Genomic DNA, 19441 nt, shown 5'->3' on the forward strand with positions numbered 1-19441 from the left:
AGTTATAAATTAAATCAGCTAAATCAGGTTATATCAATACTGTTGAAATTTTCTTGGCTGTTATAATTTTTTCACGTCATGTGGAAGTTTCACTATGATCTTAACATGAGCACTGTGGCTCTCGGTGTAATAAAAGGATTTGAGACTTTGTTACTGAGACATGAAGTGCTACTACTGAAAAAAATGGATCTTTTTCTTAATAATCAGTAATTTCACTGCATTTTCAAACCAACAGAGCCCATGGCACCCACACTTGTAGGAAATCTGGAAAATCAAACAACAAACATTGGTGAAACTATAGAAGTGTCATGTGCAGTGAATGGCATTCCTCCTCCAAGCATCATGTGGTTTAAAAATAACGAGACCCTTGTGGAAGATTCAGGTGAGGATTGCTCCCTTGCTATTATCATTAAAAGGCTTTCTTTCATGGGACTGACTGCTGATTTTCACCACAAAAAGTTTCGAGTACTTAACAAAAAGTGGCATAAAAATAGCAAAACTAAGAATTGTAATTTTTTCCAGGTATTGTTTTAAAAGATGGGAACAAAACACTAACCATCCGTCGGGTGCGGAAAGAAGATGGAGGGTTATACACCTGCCTTGCATGCAATGTTCTTGGATGCAGTAAAGCAGTGGCTTTTTTTTCAGTGGAAGGTTGGTGTTAGCTTCTTTCCAGATTGTGCATGAAATCTTTAGAATAACTAGAAGGAAAATTTACTGGCTCTTCTGATGGGAGATCTGAAAATATACTGTGAAAATTGTGAAAAGTCCATTCCTATCAAGCTCAAATTGGGTGTTGTCATAGCTGTCATAAACCAGCTGTTCAGGTTGATGCTTTCTGCTCCACTATGTTGTTTAGAGCTTTTCAGCAAAAACTGCATCTGTCTTACTTGTGGTTGCAAAGAAAACTGCCAATCTATATTGCATGCAAACCCATACAACAGAGCTACTTAAACATGCAGTTATCCTGGGGCATCTATGTTGTCTAGATAATATAATTGTTACACTATGTTTTTTAGCATAGTATGTTGTACCTTTTAAAGTTATGTCATTGCTCTCACAGCATCTAAGAAAAATGTGCTGAAGACTTTGCAGTCTGTTGTGATTGCTGTCCCATTTCAGTGAAACAGGTAGTGATTTTGAGTCAGGGGACTCCAGCCTTAGTCCACCACACTCTGAAAGCAGCATTTGTGAGACCTATCCCTCACTTGTTCCAGTCCTATTGTGGCACGCCAAAATACAAGTTGCAATGACAATAAATCCTAAGCAAGAGGTTAGTCTGCAGTCTGGGTAGCTGGGACCATGACGGACTTTCCACTAAGAGTTTCAATGAGAAGCCTCAAACTAAAAGCTCCTTGCACTTGATATTAGTGCATTGGCCTTCTTTAGTCACTGAACCCTTCACAAGCCTCTGTCTTTGAAGTCAGGGTGTTTGTCTGACCTGTTCCATTAAAGTAAATAAAGCAGTATAATGTTATTCTTACAGATCCCTTTAGGATATTTAGATGCTGGGCAAAATATTTACATGGGGTAGAAATTATCTGCAGCTGACATTAATGTAGATTTCAGCTGATGTGGTAAATGTGGCTGGGGCACATCTGTAGAAGTTTGGAATCTGTAGGACATACTGTTTCACTCCAAAAAATTTATAGTGCAGCTCATTGGGGTCATGCAATGGAGTGTGCTACTGTGCAAGAAAATCTCGTGGTGTGAAGGATGAAATAGAGGAGCATGATGTGGCAAACAGGAACTGAAAAAGAGGGCTTCCCCTGTGCACTAAAAGATGTTCAAGTGGTATTTGCTGGCCACTATTTTACTGGAAAAGGAACGTTGTAAATAAGACCTTATTATCATCTGTTCTTGTAGAACCACATTTTTCATGCCCCAGCTGAATGATGTCAAGAGACAAGAGAGAGATTGTTCTCCAGGTCATTCTCACAGCACTTTATTTTCTATATGATGGGAGTGTTTTTTTGGCATCTAAAGAAAGAGTAATTATTTTGGGGTATTCTAAAACAATTATTTCTTTCCAAAAATGCGAATTTTACTTTTTTATATTTGCCAAAGGTCCAGACACTGTCCTTGGAATAAAGTTGATGCTGAAAAATTGGATGGTGTGTAAAACAGCATGAAACTGTAATATTCCAACATAAACCCCAACATTTTTGTTTTGTTTTGCTTTCATTTCTTTGCTCCATGTTGCACTTTTAAAACGAACCTACCAAACAAGGACCTCCATTCTTTACTTTAATGAATGAACAAAACAGATATGCTTCCAACTATCACTCAAATATTCATTTATTTCTTCCCAGGCGCTGAAGAGAAAACAAATCTGGAGCTCATTATCCTCGTTGGCACTGCAGTGATTGCCATGTTCTTCTGGTTGCTTCTTGTAATCATCCTCCGGACCGTTAAGCGGGTAATGAAAAAATTCTCATACTGTCCTATCAGCACTGGTCTTGCGTGACAAATGAGAGCTGACTTGAGGCCTTTTGTGTTGCTTCTTTCCATTGTTCTTAAATCAACAGACACATTTTTTCTCTCCATGCCATAACATTCTTGACTGGAACCGGGGGCACAGAAATTTGTTTTTAATTGAACAGGCCCTTGCAATAGAAAAATGTTTCATCTGGTTCTATTTATTAAAAAAGAAAAAAAAAAGAGAGAGAGAGAAAAGTGCAAGTAATTAACAATGATCACACTCATGATGACATGATGTAGGGAAATGGTAGCCTGGCATTTCTGGGAACTAATGACATACTCTAAAGTGAGAAAATGGCATTTTGCCTGCACATTGCCAGCAAAAAACTGTGCAACTGCAACTAATACCATTTTCCAGGCCAACGGAGGGGACATGAAGACTGGCTACTTGTCAATCATCATGGATCCTGATGAAGTCCCTATAGATGAGCACTGTGAGAGGCTCCCATATGATGCCAGCAAGTGGGAGTTTCCCAGAGACCGGCTAAAGCTCGGTGAGTTTTCATTGCATGAGCCATTTAGTGGTACTGCAGCCAGCACTGTGCTGGAGGGGGTTTCAGGCCCTAGCTTGCCATGGGACTGCTCTGCTGCATGATCCCTGGGTGGGCTCTGTGTTCCCACAGGATATGATGCATCCTATCTACATTTTAAGTCCTCTGTTAATTTCTGCTACATGAACTCATTTTGGAGTTGCTTTTTATTCTACAACTTTTGCCTTCTGTGCCAAGTGAATATGTTTGTGTTCTCACTTCAAGGTAAACCTCTTGGACGTGGAGCATTTGGCCAGGTCATAGAAGCAGATGCATTTGGGATTGACAAAACTGCTACCTGCAAAACAGTGGCAGTCAAAATGCTTAAAGGTAAAACTAATGACTAAAACTCCAACTTGAATATACAACATAGGGATATTTGTCAACACTGTAAGCATTGTACCAGTCATGGTAAAAGTTTAGCTTAACAGCTGTTACCATGAAGCAGTGATTAGAGAAAGTACATGCCTTTCCCTCTTTGATAACTGAAGCAATGCAGCTGTGGTTTCCTAGCCACTGCTTTATGGTTCTGTTTAGGTTCAGAACGTAAAGTTGCTCCTGCAATCAATTTGCATGTGTCCGTTTTTGCCTTATGCATCCTTGTGGGAAGCTTTCTGCAAGTCTCAAGACAATGGCTTAGGCACGCTCCAAACTGAGTTGTAGTTTGGAATAGCTTTCTCCTCACTTTAAATCATATTATACTGCCTTGCATTTGCCACAGAAAGGGTGAAATGTGTGGTTCCCAGACACATTGTTCCTAAAGAAGACCTAATGGGGCAGCAAAATGGGGCTGCCAGCAGCTGGGGGCTGTATTCCACCCTGTGCTGTACTGGCATAGCTGACCAAGCCTGCCAGCCAGCAAGGCTCCTCAGTTGATGGGCTGGATAAATAACAGAAGAGAATGAGGAGGAGGGCAAAACCTTTCTGTTTGTGATGCTCCTGATCTGTGTTGCTCTACCTCTGCAGAAGGGGCAACCCATAGTGAACACAGAGCACTTATGTCAGAGCTGAAGATACTCATTCATATTGGCCATCATCTCAATGTTGTCAATTTACTTGGAGCCTGTACAAAGCCAGGAGGTGAGTAACGCCTTAATGGGTGAGAAGGTACTAATGAAATACCTATTTCTTCCATTTCCACTGCACAGACAATTGTGTTTCAAAATTAAGCATTGGAAAGAATAGTTATTAAAAATAAAATAAAAAAATCTGATAAGAGTAAGCAGGTTCAGAGGCAGAATAAGGGCTCAGAATCCCTAAGTTCTATGTGCAGTTCCATCCCTTAGTTGTTTTATCACTTGCTTTTCTATGCTTGAGATCCACCTTTATAGTGGACAGCCCATGTGTCAGAGCTGAGTCTAATACCAGATGTTAAAGTGACTCTTAACTCTTGTCACCAGCTACAGTGGGACTGCAAGTTGTGATTTACCCTCTGTGTCTTTGGATGGGCTGTTGGTGCCTCTGTGTGTGTGTAGGAGGCAAGATTGCAATTTGGAGTCCAGCTCTGGGTGGATAAACCTATTTCACTTTATAATTGGGGACAGATGTTTTGTTTAGCAAATCCAGTACTACAAACTAATTTGGAAGAAATTCAGTGTAAAGTAACTCAGTAATAATTTTTCAGGGAAGCTGACTTGGCTTACTGTGGGATGAAAATTTAATTTGTGAAGTTCCATGACAGAAGTCAGTAGTTTAGGGAAACGTAATCCATAAATATTTATTTCCTTGTTTATTCCATAATAAAATAGAGATGGCCAGTATGTGTAACCTAGGATGAAAATTTATCACTACAGCATATGAAGTAAATCTGAGCATGAAATACCACATTTAGATTGTACATTAAGGCACCTATGTCTGAAACCGAGATTAATGTTTTAAATTGTTAGTACTTTAACCACCTGTACAAAAATGCATGGATAGTCATGTGTGTATTTTATTACAGATGAATGGTTAATTGTCCTGAAGTTCATTCAAATATTTATGTCTCATCCTTACAATGTCAATTAACACAGGCTGTTATTGGCACTTCAAATATAAACACACTGCTATATTTTTTGACATATGGAATGAAGCCTGTGAGTTTCAAAATTATGACATTTGTTTTCTTCCCTTAAACAGCAGAAAAATGCATAACTTCCATGCTTTGATTAGTTTTTTTTTTTTTATTGTTGTGATATTTTAAAAAACCTTTGGCAAAGGGAATGCTCTTTGAACTGTATGTATTTCTAGCCAGAAGTTATGCTGTGAGATGAGGTGGGATATAAATGCTGTAACAAATCTCTGTGTTGTACAGGCCCACTCATGGTGATTGTGGAATATTGCAAGTTTGGAAACCTCTCAGCTTACCTACGGAGCAAGAGGAGTGAATTTGTCCCTTACAAGGTAAGGAGTCAAGGTTAACAGTAAAACGTTTGATTTGGTGGGTTTTTTCCACACACAATGTTTCTTTTTCTAGTGCAGACTGAAGTGGCAATCCTTGGGGACGCAGAATGTCTTAGTACTTCTCATGGGAATGAGAGATGGCAAAGACATCAGAGGTCATCTAGTCTTTCCCCTGGCCCCTGCAATGTAGCTGGTTTGTTATTGTTAGCTTAAAATGTGCAAAGGAACTGGGCTTCCACTATTTCCTTTGGCAGAGTATTCTACACTTGGCTGTATCTTTCAGGAAATTTTTTCTGATTATCAGCCTGAATTTTTTCCTTTCTTAGTTAAGCTCCAGACCACCTTAAATAGCTGCACTCCTAGCTTAATGTATATATCCATCAGATATCCATAGGTGCCTGCTATCACATGATTATCCTTTCCACTGTCCCCTTGGCCCATCACTGAATGAGGCTATGCATTTCTTTTGCTGTTAATAGTTTTCTATAATTGGTGTAGCTCATGAATGTACTTTCAGCTTTTCACCTCCCAAGTCCTTTGCAAGAAGGAGCTCCATCACAGCAAACCCCCCTCCACCCTGATTTGAAAGAAGGGGGAGGATGGAGACTGGCATTTTCAAACTCATTTCTGGGCACCTCTGGGAGGAGTCTTATTTCTGGAGTGGATCCATGTGGAGGATCCATCCCCTCTCAGGGTCAGATTGCTGTGTGAAGAGCATGGCTGAGTGTACCCAGCACTGAGGAGCATCCTGGGGACCTTATCCTGTTCCACCCACAGCCAAGAGGGAGGCCCCTGGGCTGTGCTCTGCCCCATTGCTAGCCTTCAGTCTTCCTGCAGCTGCTGTGTTTAGATCAGAGCTTCTTCCCACTGCTTTTCAGTTCTCCAGGGGGTTATTTTTCTTTATCCTTGGAGACATTGTTTACTATTTTATATTGGCAAAGGCAACGCACTGCATCTTCTTGTGAGGTAAAAAGATAAACAAATATCTGAGAGGCCTTGAAGGAAGAGACAGGGTTTCTGGAGGGTGCTGACCCTTGCTTACATGTGTGGTGGGAGTGGGATTTGGCAATGTTAAAAGCCAGCCCTGCCAGGGAAAGAAATCACCAAACCTAAGCAGGAGAAAATGGAAATGTTGTGGAGGAAGCCTGTGGGGCTGGATTCCTCCCTAGAGGCATGCAGTGGCTTAGGGGAAGAAGGAAATAAGTTAGATTTTGATGTCTGTTAGGGTTTTGGCCAAGGTAGAGGTTTAGCAGAAGGGCCTTTTCAGCAGCAGGAGATAAAGCCACAGCAGTACAGAGAGGCTGGAGTGTGTGAGAGGGCTGGGCAGCATCCATCCACATGTGCTTCACAAGTGATGGGCACCGGGGGCTGAGCCCACCAGCTCCTCAGAGTGCATTTAGTCCCCAGCATGTGGAGATGTTGCTGTGGTTTGGCTGGGAGGACACAAAAGCAGGTGAAAGTCATGCTGTGGAGTGGCAGAGGGTGCTCCAGCTGGTGAATCTGCTTGGCCATGGGTTGGGTTTTGCTGATGCTGTCAGTGCACCAGCCTGGTGCCCCAACCAGAGCTGGCTTGGAGCAGAGCAGCTGATCACACCTTCACTGGGTTGCCCTCCCTGCCTTCCCTGGTGACCTCGGCACAGATCATAGGGAGCATCACTGCCTCTCCAGCAGAAGCTTCTGGCATGCTCTCAGCTTTTAATTTTTCTCACCCTCCCCTCATATTTCTAGACCAAATGTGCCAGATTTCGGCAGGGGAAAGAGAACTACGTTGGTGATGTCTCTGCAGACCTGAAGCGACGGCTGGACAGCATCACGAGCAGCCAGAGCTCAGCAAGCTCTGGCTTTGTGGAGGAGAGGTCCCTGAGTGACGTGGAAGAGGAGGATGGTAGGATGCATCTTCTCCTGGTGTTGGAACATGTGTCATTGGTGGGGCTGATGAGGGACATTGGGGACTGTGTGCTTTCTGAAGCTCCCTCAAAGCTGCAAACAGTATTTTCTGGATGACCAAAGTTCCTGAGCTATCTAGATCAGCATCCCACACCCCTCAGTCCAATCCCAGATAATGCCCTGTCTGAAAAGGGTTTGTTTTTAGTTTGATGCCTTTTGGAAATTTTCTGTTTAATGCCCCAGTGTCTTTAGGGAAAATTGCAGAGCACAGACTCTGAAGACAGTGCAGAGAGGGATGCACCAGGATGCAAACTGAATTTCTGTAATGTTTACTCAGAAGTTAAATACAGTGAAATGCTGTCTGCTTCACTGCTTATTAGCAGAGAGCTTGCTTTGCCTTCCCTCGGCCCAGGTGGTGCATCAGAAACAGGAAGCCTGAATTACCCACTCATTCAAAGCCTCCCCAGGATGCACATATCCTCTGCAGTGGTTTCACTCATGTATTTGCCATGTATTTGCCATGTCCTCCTTTGGCAGACACAGCACAAAATGCTCAGTGCTGCTATTTCAGAGGCTGCTAATTTCACCTAGGGGTAGGATCAGACTGGTTGGGAGGAAGGCCATAGCTCTGCTGCCTGTACCTCGACTACTATTAAAAATAATTTAATGCAAAGAAAAACATCAGTAAGTGAACAGGGAGAATGACCTTGCAGTTTCAATGCAATCTAATAGGTAATGTCACGCATGCACTTTGTGCATTCCCACACCATTTTGGTCCTTTTCTAGTAGTCCCTGGTGTAAACATTGACCCTCTGAGCTGGGATGTTACAAGAAGTATGTAGAGCTGAAGCAGCCCTTACAATGAAGGTTTTAGCCACCAGTGTTGTAGTTATTGGTAGATGTCTGCTTAAAATCAAGAGCTGAGCAAAGTCACAGAGTTGTTTATTTCAGCAGGAACTAAATGCCTAAGTATCTTTAGATATTTGAGTACATTATTCATCCAGGTCACTTGAGTATGATGTTAGAGTTCTTCTACACTAAATTAGCAGGGCTTTTTGCCAAAGTGAAGTCCTTCTCCCCATGGCATATTCTTTCCTCATAAAGACTAGGTGGGGCCTCCCTCTCCTTGGTTTCCAAATTCATGTGCTGAAACCACAGAAAGCTTTACTGTCCTAGGAACTTGTGAGCCGAGTTTCAGTTGTTTTATTTTTGGGTTTTTGCAAATCTTTCTTCTGGTGGGACCTCTGGAAATAAGCAAGGGGGCTTAGGGTATAACCTGTCATCTCAAAGTTTATTTTGCATAAGTAAAGGAGTTTGATGTAAAATGGGTTGTTAGTCATAATTATATGACCAAAAAATGTGCTCGATTTGCTCTTCCAGTCCAATGTGGCATAAGGTTCAGATGGACTTTTACCTAACAAGTGGTTATGGGTGAAATCAGTGACGAAGGGCATGTTTGACTGTCATCTGATTCTTTGCAGCTGGTCCTGAAGACCTTTGCAAGAACCCTTTGACCATGGAGGACCTCATCTGTTATAGCTTCCAGGTGGCGAGAGGAATGGAGTTCTTGGCTTCACGCAAAGTAAGGAGCTTCTCAGGAAGAGTGGCATGTTATTTATTTGACTGTAGGAAGTAGTGCTGTAGGTCTAGAGAAGGAAACAGCATGTTCATCTTTGGACTAGCAGTCATCCACAACATTTTCTTTTTGCTCTAAGACATACCCAAATCATTAATACTACAGAGTGAAACAGCCCATGTGTTTATTGACACAAATGTCAGTGATCTGTATAAGGTTTATGGGCCACCAGTGCACAGAAGAATGGTTAAGTGGTTGGAGGAGGGGAGCTGACTTGTAAGGATGACTAAAGGAATTAGGGACAAATCCCTGGTAGCAGGAGCTAAACAAGAGTAAAGGATTTTGCTGTGAGGAGGTTGCTTGTTCCTTGTGCAGTCAGATTGGAAGAGCAATGTGAGGAGAAATGATGCTGAGCTGTGCAACTTCATGGATGACTCCTTGGAGAATCTCTTGCCAAAGACACCCTGGCAATCAACAGCACCTCACCTGCATTTTGACCTTCTAGAAGTGCTTTTTTGTGGTTTGAGCCTAAATATGTAGAGCACATGTTTCAAAGGATGACAATTCCAGCAAGAGTGAGGAATTGCATGCAGCTGTACAGAAACAAAAAATACTTAGAAATGGGAAAATAAAATAGAAGTGGGCAATACATCACTGTTCTAGAGTGCAGTCTAGGTGTTCAAAAGCAGACTTCAGAGTCTTTTTCTAAAAACATGCTTTTGTCTACCTTTCATGCATCCTGATTGATGTGCATATATAAAAATAGCTGCTTCCAGAATACACAGTTTCCATCCAAAGTAGAAGAAAACCTGAAGTTACTTTCAGAGCCTGATTTTTTTAACCTCAGGCTATTGAGGCTTGAGTTTTGAAGTGTTTGGGTTGTTAACTAAGCTGTTCTGTATAGGTAGAGATGTGGACTTCTTTCTCTGTAGTAAAGATTAGTTTGTGTTGGAATCAAGTCAGCATTTTAGTGTGGTGTTTTTCAGAGAAATAGTGGAGTACACAGATTTGAGTGAACCTAAGTAAATCTAAAGGTAATCAGATCTGAACCTGTTTTGTGTCAGCTTCTTAGGATAATTAATTAGCTAACTTCAAAGGCCCTCTCTGCACAGTGGATAAACAGATGTATGTTTGGACTTGGGAACACAAGTCTCCCTGAGCCAAATCAGTGGTGACCATCAAAAAAGCACTTAAAATCAGCAACTGTTGATGCTGAGGTTTCTTTTTCTTAAAAGGTTTTAAGAATTATCTGGCCTTTGAGGGTAGGAGAGCACATATGTGAAAGAGATCAGCCGTGTGGACAGAGCTGTGACAACAGGCAGCATATGAAGTTGTTTACTTCTCTTTGCAGTGCATCCACAGGGACCTGGCTGCTCGTAATATCCTCTTGTCAGACAATAACGTGGTCAAAATCTGTGATTTTGGCTTGGCTCGAGACATCTACAAAGACCCAGATTACGTCAGGAAAGGAGATGTAAGTTTCAGACTGTCTGTTTGATAGAGAATTAATATGAAGTCAGGACTTCTTTTTTTTCTTTTTTTTTTTTTTCCCTTAAAGGAATTTGTGTACTCAGTGTTTTGCTAAACTGTGATACTATCTTGTTTATGAAAATGCTTGTAGGCCAGACTACCCCTAAAATGGATGGCACCAGAAACCATTTTTGACAGAGTATATACCATTCAGAGTGATGTATGGTCCTTTGGAGTTCTGCTGTGGGAAATATTTTCATTAGGTGAGTGACTTTAATTTTACTGAGCCATCTCTAAACAAAAGGGTCCAAAGAAAACAGTCAAAGTGTTCTTGAATCCTTTTTAGCATTTTCTTTTTACTTCTTGAAAAGTTCCTGTTTATTTCTCCATCAAAATAAAATACTCAAATTTTCTTTAAAATGCAAACGTAGGACCATAGACTTGAAATGCTTCTTCATACAATTTCATTATGTGATGATGTGCCTCATTTACTCAATCAGTTGCTGTTTCCATCATAAGTATATATTGTTTACACATCCAAATATAAGATTGTCTTATTAATACAAACCACAGCAAGTTATTTGCTTGAAAATTAATCCCAAAATTTAAGAGTCTAATGCATTAAAATTACCATTGCTTTCATTTTAGGCGCATCACCGTACCCTGGAGTGAAAATTGATGAGGAATTTTGCAGAAGACTGAAAGAAGGAACGAGAATGAGAGCACCAGACTATACAACACCAGAAATGTGAGAAACTGTTCTGCCAGCTGCTCACATTTACCCCACACTAATAGCAGGTGCAGGAGCATGCAGTAAGTGCTGTTTTCTTTGTGCTGGTATTTTAATTGGCTTTGTCATTCTAGGTACCAAACCATGTTGGATTGCTGGCATGGAGATCCTAAGCAGAGACCAACTTTTTCAGAGCTGGTGGAGCACCTGGGGAATTTACTGCAAGCCAATGTCCGTCAGGTACATGAACTGTTTTCTCTGGTTGCTAAAACCACCTGCTGAATCCGTCCTCTCCTGCCAGCCACCACAGCATTCCATAGTTGGGTACTGTCTGCTGGAGATGTCAGGGAGCCTGGGCTGCTTCTACCGCTCCTGTTACTGACCAGCAGTTGGGTCTCTGACCTGCAGAGTGACTTGTGGTGTGAAGATCTCAGAGGTTGTGTTGCAGTAACTAAAAGCCACTCTGCCTTGCCTGTAAGGCTTCCCATGACACTACTGCTGTCTTTGCTGGGGAGTTGATGGCACAGGCTCAGTTCCCTGCTCTGCTGCTGATTTCTCTGCACTGCACACACATTCCAGCAGGTAGCTCCTATTGATCTTACTGTGCCAGAGATGGTTATCTCAGTGCATGTGAGGGTATGGGCTATGATGCTTTAATGGCTATCCTGGAAAACAAGGATACAAGAATTTCATTGCCTGTGAGCAGCTCCATGCAAATTGATGTATCAAGGCATGAGCTGTGTGCAGGCATTGCAGTAAGAGAGTCCACTGTGACAGGGGGGTACATGGGCCTCCCTTCCAAGTTCTCCATCTCGAGGCTTCCTCTTCAGTTACTGCGGAAGTGGACAAGGCCAGGGCAACAGATGTGAGCCCACTGGATGAAGGAGGCTGCATTTGGCTGTGTGCTCCCCTATTAGACAGATTCTCCCTTTCTAACCTACTGGTGGTGATGGGAATTACCTGCCCTTCTAAACTATTGGGTTAATTTTCTTTGTGGCATTGGGATTCAAACATTACTAAAATCTACTTTTTGTTTTTTCAAAGACATCCAAAAAAACTCCAGTTTACACATTATGTTGCAGTATATAATATAAAAATCTATTTTTTTTTAAATTTAAAACTACTTGGAAGTGATTCTTATTAAGCTTCCTTCCTTTAATGTAGCTGCTCCTGCAAAGGTGATATACTGTTCATAGTTAAATAAAACACTTACACTGTTGGACTGATGCATTCTCCACATACACACATATATCTGTTTATGTCTGTGTGTCTCTGTAGCCTATCTAATTTTTGTTTTTCACTGCATTTTACAGGATGGTAAAGACTACGTTGTCCTTCCTTTGTCAGTATCACTGAATATGGAAGAGGATTCGGGTCTCTCTCTCCCAACATCACCTGCTTCCTGTAGGGAGGAAGAGGAAGTCTGTGATCCTAAATTCCATTATGACAACACAGCAGGAATTAGGTATTTTATATGGTGGACATCCTACTGGGGCCTCTGGGCAGGTTTTGTTCATGCTGGGGGAAGGGAAAATGAAAGGAAGAGACTTCAGCTGCCTGGTCCATATTTAACCTTCTCCATAGGGATAAGAAAGAATTTGTAAAGCTTTTATTGGAAAAAGCTAGTTTCTTGCCTTCCCAATTAGTGATTTTCTTATTTACTTTAATGTTGCTACCCTTTCAAGATTTGATATTCGTGATCAAAAACAAAGAAAGCCGTGAAACTATCTGTTGTTTGTTTTTTTAAGAACCAGAACACATAGAAAGTTTTATTAGTCCAATTTAGTTGTGTTCACAGTCTTGTGTTGCAGCTGCCTAGAATATTAATGATGATAGATCTATCATTAAAAACCTCACTGGCATTTCTCCTCCTAAAGTGGAACATTGGAAAATAGGTCATGAATTGATAGCAGAGAGGAACGTGACATAAATAGTGTTGTCACTGGATTTTGTCCACTGCTGGCTTCTGATGGGCTCCCAGGGCATCCACTATGGTAGATGCTGTTGGGTGTCACAGCAGAGGTGACTTCCCAGTGAGGAGTTTGTACTAATGCACTTCAGGGGTTTATACTGGGCCCTTTGGGGACCTCTGGAATGGGATGTAAGGGAGAAAGGCATTTTCTCATCCAGTGCAGCCACTGAGGTGCTGGAAACCCTGGAGTGCTCAATGCACTCTCAGAAGGACGATAGGAAGATCATCCATAGAACTATCAGGATGGAGACACACTGTGTTGGCAGGTTTCATGTGGTTTCCATGAAGCAGAGTCCTCTGCCTCACTGCTTGTATCATACCCACCACAGATGGAGTTCCCAATGATTTGGGGTGCAGCAGGATAACGCTTTTATGTGGTCCCAGAAAAGACTACATAGGCACAATGCGTTTCACACTGCAATTGAACTTACATTCCTGCAGCTGAACTCTCAACCCCATGTTTTAGTAGTGGGACAAACTATAAATGTTTAAAAGACAAAAAAGCATGATTTAACACTGAAAACATAACACTTATTTTCCACTTTTAATACTTCCTATATGGCTTTTCCTGGTCCCCATTTCCTGTTATGAACAGAAGTAAAAGCACTCTGTCAGTCTTTTAAGGAAACTTTGAATCTGCTTTATCTCATCTTACAGTGTGACAGGATTGTGAAAGCATTTGTGGAAACCATGGTAGGAGAGGCAAAGTGGGGAGGTTAAGACCTTCATAGGGGCTTTATTCTTCTATTCTGGTATCTGAAAACTATTTTCTAGGCATGTCTCTTGCTATACAGGTAGCAGAAAATCTATTCAGAGATGTCTTTTTCAATCTTCACAGAAGTACTAACGATGAGGAAAGGCTGATAAATATAATCTCTAAATCAAAGCTGGAAGAGGATAGCAAGCATAATGAAAACATGGAGAATATTAAAGAATGTTTAGATTGCTGATGTAAATTAAAATCAGCAGGACCTCCTAACATCTGCCATATTTGGCTTAGGAAATAGGTATTCAATTTCTGAACCTTGTAAGATTGTCATTAAAAACAGTCAGGTGAGGTAAAGAAGATTTAGTGTAACGTGTAAAGATAATGCCTACTCATAAAAAGAACAGAAAAAGTGTAATTCTGGAATCGGTTTAATTTGAATCCCAGGAACAACCCTAGAATAAATGATCAGATAAATAATGGTGAGTGCCTGCAGGAAAGCAAATTAACTAAACATGGCCAGCATGGATTTGTCAAGAACAAATCAAGGGAAAGCAATCTAAGTTTCATTTTTAAGGAGAATAATTGACCTGGAGGATAGCAGAGAAGGTGCATTTTGAATTCCTATAGACCATTTTTGGCCTTTTTTTAATGGGACAGTCTAATACAAAATGCAAACAAATATCAGGAAATACTGTCAGGACATCAACTGAGCTCTCACTGCCACTGGGCAGGAGTCAGATTCCATGCATGGCCTCTCTCTGCCTGCACACTGTTTCCAGTCCTGTTTGCTCAGTAGTTTGGCTTAACCAGGAGGATCTCATTCACTGTAGCCTGTGTAGGCTGGCTCTTGTCTGGGCTGAGCAGATGCAGGTCTCCCATACTTGGAAGGTCATTCAGATCAAGAAGCTGAGCTCCTCAGCCCTCACCACCCTGGGGAACTGCAGTCCTGGCCATGCAGTTCTGTGCCTGCATGGACATTTAAATGCAAGAACACAGGGAGCTTCTAAACTTGGAAGGCAAATTGTGGAATGAACTTGTAGTCATACAAGATCAGGCTGTCCAGGAGAGTGAGTGGACTGGATTGTCCATTAGATGGTTTTGCTCCTGGTAGTGTTGGATGGGAAATAGATTAGATTCCCCTGCAGAGTAACAGGAACAGAAGACATAGCTAGTGTGGAGAGCTTGAAAAAACTGGTTTTGTTAAGTTTAGGAAGAGAAAATGGAGAGGGAACATAGTAACAGTTTTTAGTATGTGCAAATCTGCTCCAAAGAGCGTGTTAAATAATTGTTCTGTGTTCCCAGCATTAGGACAAATTTTATTTGCAGCAAATACTTGGGTTTAATATTTGATAAAGTGTGATTAAAGTGTGATTAGGCACCTGAGCCTGCTAACCAAGGAACTTGTAAAGTCCCCACCAGTTTAAAGAAATGTCTGTTGGAGATAAGCAGGATTCAGCATAGCCAGGCTCAAAGCTGGGAAATGGGGTGAATGATGCTCTTAATTGTCTCCAGCTTTGCACTTCAAGTGGATGCAGGTTAATCTACTAACTCTACGGCTTTTCCTTCATTAGCTGTTAAGACCATAAATTTGTCCTGTTCAACTGGGACAACATCCATTTCATTCCATATTCACTTAGGCAGAAAGCTGAGCGTGCTGTTTTGTTTGCTCTATTAGTATTGCCATGAAAGTAAATTTTATTTTTTTGTCCAATATTTTTATGGATATCATCCTGAACCAGAGGGCTTCTTTCAGAGAAGAGCCTTCAAGAGAGATTTAGCACTCCCTGTCCTGATCCCTGTGGCTTAAGGGCAGCAGTGTGCTGAGTCTGCTGTTGTTGTCCTAGGTCCAGCCAGGGGTCTCAGAAGTGCAGTCCAAAGGAAGAGACGCATGCCTGTGCTCCAAGCTCCTCTGTTTATTATACTTCTAAGCAAAGCTTGCAGGAAGTGAAGCCCTCCAGTGTAACTGAGGAAAGAAGCTGTTTTCTCAAAGCCATTTCTTAGAATTTGCTCAGAGATCAATATTGTCAGGAGCAGAAGGTCAGAAATATGCCACTTTCTAGGCTCTTCATCCCTTTCAATAAATAGATATTTTGAAGTTTGCATAATATGTTTTGACAAAAGGATTAACTTCTCTGAAGAGAGATAAAAGGATTCTGATATCATTGTGCTGTTTGCAGCCAAGTTGTGGATAGTGGACACAAAATTTCTTTGTTTTGTTTTCTTTGCAGTCAGTACCGACAAGGTAGCAAGAGAAAAAGCCGCCCTGTGAGTGTGAAAACATTCGAAGATGTCCCATTGGTAACCACTGTAAAAGTTGTTCAGGAGGTGAGTTTGTCTGATTATACATACTTTCCTTCTGTTGATTTTTTTTTTTTTGGTGTTTTTAATCTTTTTCCATTTAATGCATTTCCAACACCTTTGCAGGAAAACCAGACAGATAGTGGGATGGTTCTTGCATCTGAAGAGCTGAAGGCATTGGAAGAGAATGAAAAACAAGTGAAAATACCCTTTAGGTAAGGCTCAGGCTGCACACAGGATTGAATATGACCTTTTACCTGCACTATGTCAGAAGACTGATTGGTTTGTAAAATTGTTTGGAAGACAAAATCTTTCCCTAAAGTATTTTCAAAAACAGAAAGCAAAATTGTGCCTGATATGCCTGGTCCATCTGCATTTGGTACCAGGAGAGGAGAGGTAATGCTTTTGGAAGCCTCGATCAGCAACGAGAAAGGATTTGTATTTTTGAACTGCAATAGCATCAGCTACCCCTCGAAGGTACTGAGCTAGTGCACACAACTGGGCGCATGAAGACCTGTCTGAATTGACAAACAGCTCTTGGTTTTTTGCTTGCTTTTTCTTTCTCTTTTTTTTTTTTTTTTTTTTTTTTAATAGCTGACAAGTTTTCAGGATGTACCTGGGTGTATTTTCAGAGCATTGTGCAGGGGTTTCATTGTGCAGTTCACAGGAAGCACAGTTGCGTTCATGGAGCTGGAACCTCACGTATGCTCTCTGAGAGCTTCTCAGGAATTTTTTTTTTCAGGACAGCTTCAGTTCAGACAAAGATACACTGCAGTTACAATTGCACCGCAGCTGAAATAAAGCCTCTAAAAGCTTTCTCTTCATTTCATCTGTGGTCGCAATCTAACTCCTTGTATTGTCAAAAAATTAAACATCTTTTTCATGCATTAGTGCAGTTAGGGCATATGAAAAGGTCTTTGCTTATAATCAAATGCATGTTTAAAAAGGCTTGAAGCCAGGTTTAAGTACAGCCTTTTGCTTTGGATGCTGCTGTGATGGAAAGCAGCTGCCATCTGGAGTGGCCCACCTGCCCTCCAGAAGACAGTCTCCACAGCTCTCTCAGCCCTGATTCTGCTTGTTTTTTGCAGCACACTGGTGCCCAGCAAGAGTAACGAATCCGTCATGTCCGAAGCCTCCAACCAGACGAGTGGCTACCAGTCAGGATACCACTCGGATGACATGGACACCACCGTCTACTCCAGCGAGGAGACTGAACTCTTGTGTGCCCAGGAGGCTTCTCCCCCTCTCTGCCGCGCCCATGGGCTCCCCTATGAGAGCCCTGCACCACTGTAGGGTGAAGCTGGCAGCTCCAGCTGCCCCTGGCATGTGCCTTCATTGCCTGGGCTGGTGGGATTCAGGTTTGATGTATTGAAAGATGGCATCCATGGGACTGAGAAAAGACATTATTTTTCCTGAAGATGATGCAGAAGCATCTGGCAGCAAAACCGCGCCGTGCCAGTCTGGGGTTCTTTTCCCAAGAGACACTGGTGGCTGAGGGTGCAAAGTCCCGGCTGTGGTGTGTGGGCTGTGCCAACCCCATGGCAGAAGCTGACCCTGGTGATGTGTGGAGCATCTGCCTGATGCAGGCAGCATCACAGCATTCAATTTAACTGTTTCTACTTGTACGAAATAATGGCACATCCCTGCTTTTGTGGGGCTTTTTTTGTTTGTTTTATCCCTTGTGGCTGGACTCCAGGAAGGAAGCAGCGTGGTGCTGGCTTCTTGTCTCTCAGAGTTATTCCTTGCTTGTACCTTCACAAACAAAAAAAGGAACCTCCAGCTCAAGGCTCTGGCACTCACTGATGGCCTGGGACTAAACATAGGCTGGGCTAAATATAGGTGGGGGTGATGGTCTCTGTCCTTGGCAGAGGAAAAAGGCTGCTGTACAAGACCTCATGAGCTGCATTTTCTCAGTGAAGTCGGTTAGAAGGGAGAAGGCAGAGCACTGAGCCAAGTGGTGGGACTCGTGGCAGGGCCATGCCTGACCTCTGAGGATGGCTCTGCTCCTCTTTCATCCCCAGCACCCCTGACTCATGCCAGATGTCTGCCTGCCTCTGGGCTGCCTTAAACTGCTGCACCCCTCCCTGCAAACCACCACTTGGGCAGCCTCTGCAACAGGTAGAAAGGCAATGTCATTTACCTTAGGACCACAGGAAGCTCTGTGGTTCTGGTGGGGCACCCTAAGGGCACCCTACCTTCTCATCTCATCCCTCTCCCTCAGATTTAGGTCTTACTCTTTCACTTTGGAAACTCAGTCTGCTTACAGTGGCAGAGATCTCAGTTTATGTAGCCTTGGTAATCTGTGACTGGTTTCATGGCAGCTCTGATCTTCTCCGAGTGATGAAATTGTGCCTCATTGTTGGACAACTTCTTACCTGTGCTCTTGTAGTCCCAGAACTCTATTGAGAGACACAATGAGGACTACAAGATTTTAAAATGTAAAGCTATTTCTACTGGGTTCTTTTTGTATTTTTATAAGTATTTTTTTGTTTGTACTTACTATAATGTCAAATGCTGGGAACCATGAATATAAGGCATATACAGTATTTATAGCCTCTTTATGTAGAAATAAATGTAATATATTAAAATATAAATATATATTATATAATAGATACTGTATTATTCACATTTTGTATTGGTGTTCTGTAGCATTGCAAAGGTCACAAAATTTTTTAATAGCTAAAACTTTTCACTTCATTAAAAGGGACTGGAAATTTAGAGCTGGGGGCTACAAGTAGGTCTGTTTTCTTTTGTTATATCCTTTCTATTGACAGTGAAGATTCTAAAGTACTACTTCTTCCAAGTCAACGAACATTTCAGTCGGCTTGTGTAGTAAAGAAAATTCAGTGATTTTTAGCAGTTGAAAAATGCCAGAAAGTGATTTTTAGCAGTTTAGAAAAATGGCCAGAGGAACAGACTGCTTGTACAAGCTGAATCTCCTCTAAAAGAGTTTATTATGTTCAGTTGGGAATGGTTGATCTAATTGTATTGTGGCTTTTGCCTGGGGAGTGGCATTTTCCCTTAATGCCTTATTCATCTTTTCCCACTTGTGTTTCTTCCAGCTCACTTCTCTTGGATTCAATGTTGTCCCTGCACTTGTGCAGTGAAGTCCTCCTTTATTTTAAATCTGTGCTTAAAGCTCCCACCTTTTCCCTCTGTTGTTCAGTTTTTGACTTTCTCTTCTGCACTGTGTAGGCCCTCATTCTCAGGGCAAGGCTGTCCACTGCTGGGGTATCAGGACTCAGAATCAAAACAGCTTATGTTAAAAAAAAACTGCAAAGGAAGTTAAGCCACAAAATGTAGACTTCACTTCAGCTTCTCTTTATTGCAGTTTGAAATAAGACCTTTGTAGGCTACTGCATAGTGAGAACACTTGTCTAGGAAGTGAGAGATCTGACTGCCAAAT

The 19441-nt window shown here is 41.9% G+C and overlaps 1 protein-coding gene across 1 annotated transcript in view; it reads left to right on the top strand.

The window, feature by feature from the left end:
- The window catches only part of KDR (kinase insert domain receptor), a 30815-nt gene extending 12168 nt beyond the window's left edge, over window positions 1-18647 (top strand). The window contains exons 14-30 of the mRNA XM_085058945.1: window positions 236-382; window positions 523-654; window positions 2313-2419; window positions 2840-2975; window positions 3237-3341; window positions 3978-4091; window positions 5305-5393; window positions 7122-7278; window positions 8762-8862; window positions 10208-10330; window positions 10478-10589; window positions 10975-11074; window positions 11191-11296; window positions 12370-12521; window positions 15966-16062; window positions 16162-16250; window positions 17124-18647. Of these exons, the coding sequence (XP_084915071.1) occupies window positions 236-382; window positions 523-654; window positions 2313-2419; window positions 2840-2975; window positions 3237-3341; window positions 3978-4091; window positions 5305-5393; window positions 7122-7278; window positions 8762-8862; window positions 10208-10330; window positions 10478-10589; window positions 10975-11074; window positions 11191-11296; window positions 12370-12521; window positions 15966-16062; window positions 16162-16250; window positions 17124-17328 (2072 nt within the window). The 3' untranslated portion in view covers window positions 17329-18647. The remainder of the gene's footprint in view (window positions 1-235; window positions 383-522; window positions 655-2312; window positions 2420-2839; window positions 2976-3236; window positions 3342-3977; window positions 4092-5304; window positions 5394-7121; window positions 7279-8761; window positions 8863-10207; window positions 10331-10477; window positions 10590-10974; window positions 11075-11190; window positions 11297-12369; window positions 12522-15965; window positions 16063-16161; window positions 16251-17123) is intronic.
- Window positions 18648-19441: the final 794 nt, after the last annotated feature.

Source organism: Lichenostomus cassidix, chromosome 4 (genome assembly GCF_008360975.1).
Source record: "Lichenostomus cassidix isolate B80296 chromosome 4, HeHo_3.0, whole genome shotgun sequence".
Lineage (NCBI taxonomy): Eukaryota > Metazoa > Chordata > Aves > Passeriformes > Meliphagidae > Lichenostomus > Lichenostomus cassidix.